General features: G+C 39.2%; 1 protein-coding gene across 1 annotated transcript in view; it reads right to left on the bottom strand.

The window, feature by feature from the left end:
* The window catches only part of NFXL1 (nuclear transcription factor, X-box binding like 1), a 100,033-nt gene that overhangs the window by 40,715 nt on the left and 45,939 nt on the right, over positions 1-13,379 (bottom strand). The window contains exons 12-14 of the mRNA XM_034771343.1: positions 7,180-7,300; positions 2,661-2,817; positions 1,448-1,539 (exon numbers count right to left, since the gene is read on the bottom strand). Of these exons, the coding sequence (XP_034627234.1) occupies positions 1,448-1,539; positions 2,661-2,817; positions 7,180-7,300 (370 nt within the window). The remainder of the gene's footprint in view (positions 1-1,447; positions 1,540-2,660; positions 2,818-7,179; positions 7,301-13,379) is intronic.

Here is a 13,379-nt window from a genome sequence, read left to right as displayed (position 1 = left end):
ACTGTTTCCTCCCTTCATCCCCGTGGCACATTTCCTGCGCACTAATTCTCAGTCTGCTACTCCTTACTGGAAATGGAGTCCCTCAGCCCACCTGCCTTAGGCCCCAGGACCATGCTGGACCCCCAAGATACACCAACAGCTTGAAAACATACTCTCCCAGAATCCCACCAAATGCACAAGCCTTCTGGATTATAGTTTAACTCTTGCTGGAGGCATGTTGTAGTTGTGTGTATGTTAAATGCTTCACACTTTGCACAAAAACTTACACATTATTTGCTCTTTAAATACTCAGATGAAAAATATATGGATCTTTAAAAAATAAACTACATGCATCTCCCTTCACTCTAGCTCACCCTTCCCTTGGGAGTTCTTTGGGGACCACCTGCTTTGGTGGTCCTCCAGTCCCCTTGCCTTAGCCAGGGCCTGCACTGGCTTCCATCATCTTGCACTAGTAAAAATGGCTGAAGAGAACCCTGAAGAGAGCAGTTCCTGTATTTTTATAACCTTCCTGTCCGTCAGGTGATTCCCAGGATGAGACTCCCCAGGTGATCACAGACCCCCTGCCAGGTAACTTCCAGATTACATCTCCCATAATAAACCAATTCCTGATGGGGATACAGTGTATTGTTTAGGGCTATTCCTTTTCAATGGAAGTGCACTTCAGATGTAATGATCTTCTATTGGCAGTACTGTCCCACTACCTTGTTGGAATTTCAGTCCAACATGGAGGTAAACAGACAATAGAGAAGGACAAAGAGGATGTACATTCAAAATGAAGTCAAAAGATACATACAGAAAGTTCATAATTCCACACAGAACTAGAATTTATCTGTACTATCTTTTAAGTCATCAGAGCCTCTGCAACAGAGTTCCTATGTGATGCTAGTCAAGTCATTTAAACCAGACTTTTCACAGGTGGTCACAAATTCCTCATTTTGTGGGCAACTGACACAAGACACTGGATTCTGATTTGCAGAAGGGCCGGGCATTCACAGCTGCAAGTGAAGTCAATGGGAGCTGTCCTTTGAGCATGAAGTGCTATATAATGTTATGTACTCTGAAAAATAAATTCCTACGTGTATCAAATGGAGCACCCAAATTAGTGGATATTTTTGATGTCTCTGTACCTCAGTCCCCGATCTGTAAAATCTTCTTTTAACATAGCTTTGTGCATTTGTTTATACAGATTTTAAAATCAGGCACTTATTTTACTCTTCCTATCCAGCCCTTAGTGCATCAAGCAGACCATTCCAGGATGCTACCCATTGGCCACCAAAAGAAATTCCCTGCCTTATATTATGTTTCCACCAAAAATATAAGTCAGACAGCCTGCCTCAGTACAAATCCTTGTAAAATTCTGAAGCCTTCAAAAAGTGATGCCTTCCAACACATTATATAGCAATGTAAAATTTGATACAATTTCAAAGCAAAAACTTTTTATACTTACGTTGGTATAGGAACCTGACACGGGGGGCAAGGTAATGCAGTTTGAATAAAAGCTGGCTCAGATGGCTGTTCCCAGGGACCAGCAGGTTGGTGCTGAGAGCAAAACAAATACATTACTGTGTTTATATTATTATATTACAGATGCTCCCCGGGTTACGCAAACCCGACTTACACAAACCCATACTTACGGAAAAAGTTCTGCAAGTTCCATAAGCGTTTGGGGTTTTTTTGGTGTAACTGTCGGGTATACTTCCCCGACTTATGCAAAATTCGACTTACACAAGGCGTTTCGGAACAGAATGCTTGTGTAAATCGGGAAGCCTCTGTATATAAAAAACTGTAGTGACAACTGGAGCCATCTGTTTAGCTATAAATATCTATAATGCCTGGTAAGATCTTAGTTCTAACAGGTCTATTTTCCCCCAACTGAAGAAATTCTATTACTAGAACTAAGACATGAATGCAGTACATGCCTGTATAATCAATTCATTTTCTGGCATGGCTAAGAATAGGAGACTGAAGGCCAAGTGGCTTTATTATACCACAAGTCATGATTTCATTCCCTTATGTTTAACTTGAGGACAAGGACAAGTCAAAAATTAGTTTAACATTTAGAATGATTTTACAACAGAGGAAAGGTAAGTAAAATTAACAATACATTCTCACCTGCTCAAAATACTCTACTCCAGGACTATAATTACTTTGAAGTTCTTACTATACTTTGCACATGAAGTTTAAGGTCTGAAAGCTTCAACGTACAGTTTCCTATTTTGAAATGTACAATTTCCTATTTTGCTTCCCAATATGATAGTTTAGCAAATACCTGCAAGCTAACCATCAATTTTAATACAGAGGCAAATAAAAATTAAGTTGACTGCTGATATTAAAAACAAACAAGATATTAAATAAAATTGTTAACAAAAACTTAAAACATGGGGGAAGAGGAAAGAAAAGGAAGACTCTAGATTTACCTGTGGAAATACATGAAGAATCAATTATCAATTATGGCCAGGATAAAAAGCAATTAGATTTTAAACAAGGCAACTAGAAGCAGAACTTTAATTTCTCAGTTAAGCATCACGCAGCATATCTATCCCTAATTATTTACTCCTAGTAGCTATACTTTCCGACATAAAATCAGGGACAGAAGTGTTCCTCATTCTTCTTGTTAAGCAGAGTGCTAATACTTAATACATTTCTGGCTATCGTCTTACCAAGCCAGTTTGCTTCACAAGAGCTTCATCATGGCAAGAAGCAGGACACAAGTGACCGCACTTTAACACTTTCTGGCAGGACTGACGACATGCAGGGCAAGGGCCAAAGTGACAATTGTGTTTCTCTTGGCTGGGGTGATGGCAGGTTGGTGGCCGACTGAAGTAGAAAACCAAGAACAAATACAATATGAAACGTAATTGCAGTCATTAGGTATATGCATGAATACAACCATAAAAAAAAAATTGGGAGCAAATTTAATAATTTTAAATAAAACCCAGTTTAGCAGTGCTTTGATATGCCTATATAAAGCTACACACACACACACACACACACACACACACACACACGTGTATTTCGCTAACTCAAAATGACCTTAACATAAAATGTCTGATTTGCCCATACTAGAGCAAACCACTGGTCCATCAAATCCATTAGCCACTTCAGGGGAAAGGTAAAAAAAGAAAATGTACCTAGCCAGTTATTAAAAACAAAAAAACCCTATGTATTAGGGAAATGCCTTCCTTCACCTTACACCTTGAGCATGATTAAAAATTTACACTGAGCTTAATAATCATAAAATTATCCAGCAATAATATTTGACTCTGACCCTCGTGGCAGTGAATTCCACAGGCCAACAAAACACTGCAGGGAAATGCTTCTTCCCACATGTTCCAAGATACACTAACCATTGTGGAACATCCATACCAATACAGACAGTCCAGCACATACAATGTTTTCCAGCTCCACCTATTAGGAAGCAAGGAGGTAAAGAATCTAACAAGACCCCAGTTTGTCCACTCTGTTCTTATATGGCCTCAAACTCTGTGGAAACCAAGCACCTCACAAAACAAAACAAAAACAAACAAAACAAAAACAAACAAACAAACCCTCAATGATTCATGAGTTCACCTCACAATCATTGGGAAGAATGATCTCCAATTTACAAATGGGCAACAGACATGGAGGGTTTACAGGAAATGAGAGCCAGGAACTGAATGCAGATTTCAATTGTAACTCAAGTACTCTAATCACCAATCTTCCTCTACCTTCCACTCCAATGTAGATACGGTCTACTCCTCACATTTTTGCAAACCAGTCGTTTGCTTTCATGGTTTCCCTATCTTCTTCTCAGGACAACCTGCACCCAAAAGAAGAGACTTCAACAGCACCACCACCTCCTCTGCTGCCTACCAACGTAAGCAGCCCTACTGAGATCAGGTTGGCTCAGCTTCCACCTTTGCTTTAAGTGGAAAGTCAAACGTGGCACTTCTCAAGGACTTCAGCCACCTCTTCTCAGGACAGCTGAATGAGGTATTAACTTGAAAGTGTTATGCTCTTCTTGGGCACTTGAGCACTAGTACTTTCTCTCCATCCCTGTAGGCCCTCATGAATCATCAAAAAATTAAGATTTTCTGGATAAGAGAGACATTCAATCAGTTGCCATAGGCAATCGGGGTAGGTCAGCTCAGTATTTTATTTTCATTACTCTCTAAAGCACAGGAATAGGAGGTTTTGCAGTTGCTTCCTGAACTTGTGCAAATGAAAGGTTTGGATGGAAGGCAAGGAGACCTAAGGCTATCTGTCTCACAGGAAAGTTTCCATTACTCAGCTGACCTTCAGGATACCTATCTTCATGTCCCCATCCACCTGGGCCAATGGAATGTTCTCCACTTCGCTTCAGACAAACACTACCATTTTGTCTGTCACTCTTCAGTCTGTTCTATATACGTTTTTTTACACCATCCTCTTCCCTGTAGCATCTAAGCATTTTCCAGTAGTGCACTATATCACATGACTAACATCTGTCACATGTGGTTTGTTCTCAATCTTCAGTTTTTCATCCATCCCCATGGAGCTTCACAAGAACCTGGCAATTCTAGTGGCCAATTTTGATCAGGCTAGGATATACTTGTTTCCCCCTCTCAAAGGCATTCTGATCAGAGCCCTGTTGAAGTGGTCACGGGCCAAGGTTCTGTAGTACCATGCAACCCAGGGCTTCCTAATCATTCAGGACAATTCACATTTGCTTCTTTCAGGCTCTTCTGATCCTGGACAGTAGAGTGGCAAATGAACACATTTCTCCAGATAGGCTTTAGGGCTCTACTGAAAAGACTTAAGACATGGAATAATCTGGTCAAAGCCTCTCTGTGTCTTCTGAACCACTTTGTAGCCTGTGGTGAGTTACATCCTGGGTTTATTTTCAGCATCTACAATACTTCCCTCTGGCCAGATGGCATTCTGCCTCTTCCTCCAAGTAATCCCTCTTTTCCACCAGCAGTCTCTTCCTTCCTTTCCAGTTGTTCCAATTTACCCCATAACATGGTGGACCCTTCTTTTGCTACCTAGTTTCTGACCATGGATACCAGTCCCAGGATAGGACTTGCACCAGGGTTCCCCCACACTGCAGTGGACTTGGTTCCTTCACAGAGACTGATCATCAGCTGACTTGAGCCTCAGACCATCTTAGCCCTTCAGACACAAAAGGTATTGTACTTTCACAAGTACCTTCTGATGCAGTCTAGCAACTGGGCTGAGCAAGCAGGGACCAAGTGCATGCCTATTTTCAGAATCCCTCTCCTGGATCTGAGCAGAGTGTCACTTCTGGTCATTTTGGGCAGGCTATTTGCAGGGGAAAATTGGAAGGGCAGTTCAGCTGACACCAACTGACAATCAGTGAATGGTATTTCAATACCTTCAGCTCCAAGCAAATATACTGCATCCTGGAATTTCAGTGATTGACTGTTGTAGAATAAACTGATCTAGCTTCCTTGCTCTCTGTACACTCAGGCCCTCGTGTACCTATGTTAATCTTTAGCCCAAAGTACTAGGCGAAGAGCCAAGATTCTGCTCCCCCGCAACCTTACTCCTCCCCCTCTCCCGAGTGCTTAAGGTGGTGAAGCAGGACAAATAAGATATGATACTGTTAGTCTTTTGGTGAGACAGACACCCCTGGTTTCAGGAGTTGATGAGCCTGCTGGCAGACTGAGTCAACCTTCGAATCGCATCAAATTATCATTTTCCCACTCTGCCAAAATCTACTTTTCCCAGACAGATAGACTTCACTTCCCAGATAAACAGGTTTATTTTTTGTCAGGTTTCTTTTTAAACAGGAACATTATTTTTGTCTCATTCACAAGCATTCAGTGAGGTGTGGCAATTATTTTGAGAGCTGTCATAAATCCATCATCACCAGACAGCATCTTCCTTGCCTATGAGGAAGTAAAACATCAGTGCTACAAACTGGTCAAAGATCAGTCTGCTAGTCATAGTCACTCCCCAGACTAGGAGTTGAAGACCCCATTTCAAACGTGTTTAAGACAGCAGTACAGTCTTCTCTACAAGTGGTAAAGTGCAGTCAATCTGGATCTGTCCATATCTGAGAATTGTTTCTTCAGACACAGTTCTTCACAGGGTAATAAGTTAAAATCTTGTCCATACGGTACTGCTAGTAAGTTTTCTGTGTGTCTGCGACTGTCCCTACTGCTGGAGTGAAAGAAGAGGGATGTACAAAAGAAAGTTACTTATTGGCAATTTCTTGTGTCACTGTCTCTCCCATCCTACATCTCACTCTCCTCCCATTAGAAGAGATGCTCCTTTATATACTTAAATCTCTTTCCTTCAGTTCTTTAACTCGCCTGAAGAAAGACCCTTTCTAAGAAGGCAGGACTGGGACCTTATTTATAGTTTGACAGATTCTTTACCTCTTTGAGGTAGAGCCATGACACTATGTCCTTGACTGTTCCATAATGTTAGAAGAGGACTGAAAAAAATAACCGCAAGCAAATAAAAAATAATGTTAAAGGAAAATTAACTTCATAGTGAGACAGTCAATCTGAATCTTTCTAACAACTCAATAGAACCATTAAACCATTATTTAAATATATATGTACTTAATTATTAAAACTGATTTTTTCCTTAAACAAAGATAGTTGACTAAATTGTTTTTAGTCCTATGCCACACAAAAAATCTATTAAGCTATTAAGCTTTAAAACGAGCACATTAAAATCAATAAAATAAGTTTTCTATGGATTTCAGTGTGCGTTTTCCCCATCCCATACACTGAAATCAGTGGCCTTTGGGTATTTTTATATACAGATGTTTTAAAATGCCAGCTCTTTTGGCAAATGAAAAGATTTCCATAGTGCAAGGTTTAAGCCACTAAAACCATATTTCAATTGTAAAAATGAAAACAAGGCCTTTACTCCTCAACATCAACTACTTTGACCAGTTAAGAAGGAGAACTGTTGAGCTCCAAAGAGATGCAGTCCTCTGAGGACAGAAGAATAAGAGCCAGCCAACTAAAAGGGTAATCTGAGTTCAAGGGACACTGATGCAATCACCTGGTGTAGTTGAGTATACAACCAACCTTGGGAAGACAATGGTCTTACATACCCCAAATCTGACATAATGCATCCTTCACAGAAATAGTAGCATGCAAGTATTTAGATGAATTCAAATTCTTGAAGTCATCCAAAGAACTAGGAACCAATGTGCGTTTATAAGTCTTCTGTACCAACCTGCACAGCTTTTTGCATTTTGGAGGCTTGGTGCTACGTTCTCTGCCACAGGGTACTTTGAGAACAGTTTTACCGCAATTGCATAACACATCTACTGTCTCCGGACATGGGTAGCAACTACCTAAAACAAATACATGAACAGAGTGATAGTCAAAAATATCCCATTGCTTCTAGAAACAGTAATCATCACAATTCTGAATTTGGGAACCTTTTTGTACTAATCTGTCTGCTCTGAATTGTCTGAAGAAAAAACTAATGTTACACTTGCATCTCGATTCAAAGTTTCAAGAACCAATTTGAAGGGACAATTTCAGACTTTGAAACAAATATTAAGTTTGATTGTTCTATAGTGATATAACTACCATCCAAATAAGAAAAGTTCAATTTGTAGATTTAAAATGCAAGGCAGTATTATCAATGCTAGACAAGTCACTTACATAATGCTATTTATATTTCACAGACTCTTAGGAATGTGAAGACAGATTATAGCCTTTCATCAATTTCTAAAAGGTCAACATAAAGAAAATCAGATTTCTGACATTTATAAGATGCCATTTTGCAGCTTTTATCATGCTTGACAAAAATGCAAATTTGTAGCTTAACTGCAGAGAGACTGATAAAATGCACCTATCTAATAAGTCTTTCTTCTTTTTAAATTATTCATATTAGGAAACACTAACATATTTCAAAATTAAAAAGGTATAGATCAGAGAAGGTTAAAATAACTTTTTTTTAGACTCTTCCATTTATTTTATTTATCAAATAACAAATGTAAAGTTTTACTGCGTGTGCCACTGCTGACATCAACTGCATTAGAAAGCAGACTCAGAGATAGAAAGGTTCAGGTTTCCACTCCATATCTGTAACTCTATTTTCTTGTTAAGTTTATGAAAAAATGTATAGTTTAAAACCATTAATGGGGATATAACTTTGTGGATAATCCTGGCTGTCTCAATGGTATCTGAGATGCAATATTTCTAGAATCAGTAGGCCTCTCACTGATTGCACAAATTGCCCAAAAAGGATATTCAAGTGTCCAGTTTTTAATAAGGGGTGTGTGCGCGTGCATTTTTTATTTATACTTATTTATTTTATATATATATATATATATATATATATATATAAAAATAAAAATGCAATTATGTTAATGAAATAGACACCAATGTACTGTACTACCAGAGTAACATGTATTTTTATAAAAAATTAAAAGCTCTATGGCAAGACTACACCTCGGACTATGGATAATGTGTGTACAACTTATTTAAATATTTGCATCAATGGGGACAACTACTGGCATTCCTAGAAAAAGGGAAGGGGCAGATATGAGATTTGACACATTTGGGACTTTCCACATTTTGCATTCCTATATTTAATACATACTTCAGAGGGTCATTCATATTTTCTGCCTACTTCTGTCACTTTTCAGCTGACAAATGCACCTTTACGTGAAGAACAGGCGATAGCAATTGTGCATGCAAAAGATTCTGGAACTGCCCTATCAGCTATGCAGCAGCAGAAACAGAGACACCCAAGTTAGCGATGAAAGGGACCAGTGCCATTTCCTTTGGGAAGGACATTTTTGCTAACTGTCAACAAAAGAGGTCAGCTAATGCACAAAAAGTACTTTGCCAAGGTTTGCAGAATTTTCTCATCTGTCTTGCACTCATTAAAACGGTGGTATTCCTGAGGTCAGTGCTCCTCCCTCTCTCAGTGCACAGAGCATCAAGAGTGTTAACTCTGCAGTTACTCTTGGATTCAGCACTACAATGTTTTTATAACTTAAAAGTGAAAATAAAGTTTACATGGGTTAGAGGAGGAAGAACAACATGTATTAGGGGACAGTGTAAAAATGAAGGAAGGAAAGAAAATACTCATGAGGAATCACTCCTTGCTTAACACTACCTCTCTTGTTGGTGCTAGAAAACTGACCTGTTTAATAATTTGTTCCAGATCTTTCCAGGTCTCACAGGTCTATAATTTTCCAGGTCCTCTTTGTTCCCCTTTTTAAAGCTCGGTAGTATATTTGCCCTTCTCTAATTCTCTAGGAACTCACCTGTTCTCCCTGAGTTCTCAAAGATAATTGTTAATGGTTCCATTATTGCCTCAGCTAGTTCCTTAAGTACTGTAGAATCAATTTTATCAGGCTCTGCCAATTTAAATACATCCACCTTAACTGAATATTTAACCTATTATTCCCCCCTATTTTGACTTGCTTTCCTTTCCCTTTGTTAATACATATTGTGTTAATTACCTAGTCACACTCTTAATTAACCTTTTTTTAAGTGAAAACTGAAGCAAAATGAACATTCTGATATTCTTTTACTCTGCAGTTATAAAGGTAATGATACTATGAAATAGCTTGCACTTGAATCATATATTTTTGCATTAAAACTTGAAGGCCTGATTTTAGATCAAGTTATTTTCAACTGAAAATGCTCTAAACCATTTTATTATCCTTCTCTGCATCCTGAACCAACAATTTTCTAATTACATGAATGTTATCTTGTTATCTTCAAACAAAAATGCATAGTTATGAGGCAAGAAATAAACAAAAGGCTGCTTAAAGTCTCCACACATTCCAAACCCTAAATGAATGACCTCCTGGTTCTTTATTCCCAACTCTCTTTGTTTATATTTCTATTTAACACTTCGAATAAGCCCGTGTTAAAAAACAATACACTATTAAAGCTGGAAACAAGATGCAACACTCCAAAAGGTCTCAAAATATACTTCGTATCAAAACAAAGCTTTCAATTTGTGACACAGAATAAGCTACAACAGCAACAGAGAAACCTACACAAATGATGCTAAAAGGAACAAGGTCCCACATAAAGAAGCTATAAAATTAAAGTCTGGACAGCAAAGTGAGACCATAAACCTGAGTGTCTGCAAAATAAATTTATCATCTTTCAGCAAACATTATGGTCCCATCGCAGCCATTAATGCACCTCTTAATGTGCAAAGGAATGAATTAATTTAAGAAGTAATCTCACAACATTCCCTAATTCATACATTAAAGTAAACAACCAGTGTTTTAGCCATACAGAGAACAATAAAACTTTTATGACATTCCTGTAAAAATGTAAGGAGTTCAAAGGCTTTCTGTAATAAAGTAGACCGTTGTGGAAATATATATGGGGTGTGTGTGTGTGTGTGTGTGTGTGTGTGTGTGTGTGTGTATTATATATATTTATTTTATTAACATCATTTAGAAGTTTGTGTATAAAATTTAGTGTATGAACATATATTAGTAAATCTAGATATGCCGTTTTAGCAATTACTAAGTTATAGTAAAGACATTAACATGTGACACTAGTGTGTTTATGGTGACTACGATACTATTTTCATAAATCAGAAATGGCATATGAATTTTATACTTATTTCACAGCACCTATAAATGATCAGATCTCGAAGTTTCGCTTCTGTCTCATGTGTTTTTTCCCTGGGCATCCACATACTATGCGATGACAGCAGTAGAAAGTATAAAACGATAAAAACAACAAGGAGTCCAGTGGCACCTTAAAAAGACTAACAGATTTATTTGGGCATAAGCTTTCGTGGGTAAAAAACCACTTCTTCAGATGCGTGGAGGGAAAATTACAGATGTAGCCATTATATAATGACACATAATCCTAACTTCAGTACAAGGCAAACTGGTTGAAACCTATAGTAAAGAACAATTATCAGATACATAGATGAACACAATATGTGGAAGAGCAGTCAACGTGGCTTTTGTAAAGGAAAATCATTCCTCAACAATCTTTTAGAATTCTTTAAGGGGCGGTCAACAAGCATGTGGACAAGGGTGATCCAATGCATATAGCGTACTTAGATTTTCAAAAAGCCTTCGACAAATCCCTCTCCAAAGGATTCTAAGCAAAGTAAGCAATCATGGGATAAAAGGGAAGGTTCTCTCATGGATCAGTAAATGGTTAAAAAGACAGGGAACAAAGGGCAGGAATAAACGGTCAGTTTTTACAGTGGAGAGAGGTAAATAGTGGAAAGTATCAGGGGATAGCCGTGTTAGTCTGTATGCACAAAACCAACAAGGAGTCCGGTGGCACCTTAAAGACTAACAGATTTACCCACGAAAGCTTATGCCCAAATAAATCTGTTAGTCTTTAAGGTGCCACCGGACTCCTTGTTGGTTTTGTAAATAGTGGACTCCCTCAAGGATCTGTACTGGGACCAATGCTGTTCAACTTAGTCAAATGATCTGGAAAAAAGGGGTAAACAGTAAGGTGGCAAAGTTTTCTGACTATACAAAATTATTCAAAATAATTAAATCTGAAGCTAACTGCGAAGAGTTACAAAGGGATCGCACTACACTGAGTGACTGGGCAACTAATTGGCAGATGAAATTCAGTGCTGAAAAATGCAAAGTAATTCACATTGGAAAACTAAACTCAATTACACATACAAAATGATGGGATCTAAATTAGGTGTTACCACAAAAAAAACCCAAACAAAAACAAACAAAAATGTTGGCGTAATCATGGCTAGTTCTCTGAAAATATCTGCTCAATGTGCAGTAGCAGTCAAAAAAGCTAATAGAATTTTAGGAACCATTAGGAAAGGGACAGATAAGAACAGAAATTATAATGCCACTATATAAATACATGGTATGTCCACACCTTGAATGTGCATCTCTGATCTCCCCTTCTCAAAAAAGATACATTAGAATTGGAAACAGTACAGAGAAGGACAACAAAAATGGTTAGAGGGACCGAACAGCTTCCATATTAAGCGAGATTAAAAAGACTGACTTTTCATCTTGAAAAAGAAAAGACTAAGAGCGGATATGAAAGAGATATATAAAATCATGACTGGTATGGAGACAGTGAATAAGGAAGTGTTATTTACCCCTTCACATAATACAAGAACCAAAGAAATTAATAGGCAAAAGGTTTAAAAACAAACAAAAGGAAGTACTTCTTTACACAACATACAGTCAACCTGTGGATCTTGTTGCCAGGGGATGTTGTGAAGGCCAAAAGGGTAACTGCATTCAAAAAAGAATTAGATAAGTTCATGTAGGATAGGTCCATCAATGGCTATTAGCCAGGATGGTCAGGGACAATTCCATGCTCTGGGTGTCTGAGGGCAGGTCTACACTACAACTTTACACTGACGATGCTCTAGTGTGTCTGGTGACGACGCCCTAAGCTGACAGGAGAGAGATCTCCCATCGGCTAAATAACTCCACCTCCAAGAGAGACAGTAGCAATGTTGGAGGGAGAAATTCTCCTACCGGCATAGTGCTGTCTACATGCAGAGTTAAAGTCAGTATCACTCAGGGTTGTAGATTTTGTCTACCCCTGAGCGATGTAGTTATACTGGAGTAAATACGTAGTGTAGACCAAGCCTAAGCCTTTGACTGCCAGAAGCTGGGAGTGGACAACAGGGGATGTACCACTTGATAAATAACCCTGTTCTGTTCATTTAAAGTATCTGGCACCAGTCATTGCTGGAAGGCAAGATGCTGGGCTGGATGGACCATTGGTCTGACCCAGTATGGCCAGTCTCATGTTTCTTTATAACTGGGATCTGGAGCTGGTGGAGGGGGCACTTTTCTTAGGTTCCTTTGTCATGTGTCTAGTAACTAGTTTTTATTTTTTCTAACCAGTAAAATACCAAAACACTCATCTTCTATCAAAATTAAAAAACACCCTGAGCCCTCTAGCATAGGGTTTCTCAACCCAGGGGTCAGGAACCAAAATGGGATCGCCCAGAATGTTTCAAAGGGTCACGTGGCAGCTCCTGTACCATGGGGATGGCGGGGCTTGCCTCCTGCTCCTGGCATTGCAATCTCTGGGAATCCAAGTGCCACTCACATTTAGCCCAGCTGTCATGACGACGGGAGTCCAGATAGGCCAAATTTGAGTGAGTAGCACTGCAACCTTATGAGCCAGATCACAACTCCACTCACAAATTTGGTCCAGTCAGGAGGACAGGGCCAAACCTAGAAAACACTGCAATCCCGCAGGTTGCAATGCCTGGAGCAGAGCCAAGCCCAGCCAGCCCCGCAGCACAGGAGCCGTAGGAGCTGCCACTGTGGGGTGAGTGCCAGGCAGGACTCAACCCCCGTTGGGGCGCAGGATCTGACTAAAACAACCCCCAGGCCTCCACCCCCAGACTATGTACTGGTTCGCAACAAGCCATAAACATTTACAAATGGGTCATGAAGCCCCAAAAGGTTC

The sequence above is a fragment of the Trachemys scripta genome, chromosome 5, assembly GCF_013100865.1.
Source record: "Trachemys scripta elegans isolate TJP31775 chromosome 5, CAS_Tse_1.0, whole genome shotgun sequence".
NCBI lineage: Eukaryota > Metazoa > Chordata > Testudines > Emydidae > Trachemys > Trachemys scripta.
Note: the sequence above shows the minus strand (reverse complement) of the source record. Positions and strands in the feature narration are given on the sequence as shown.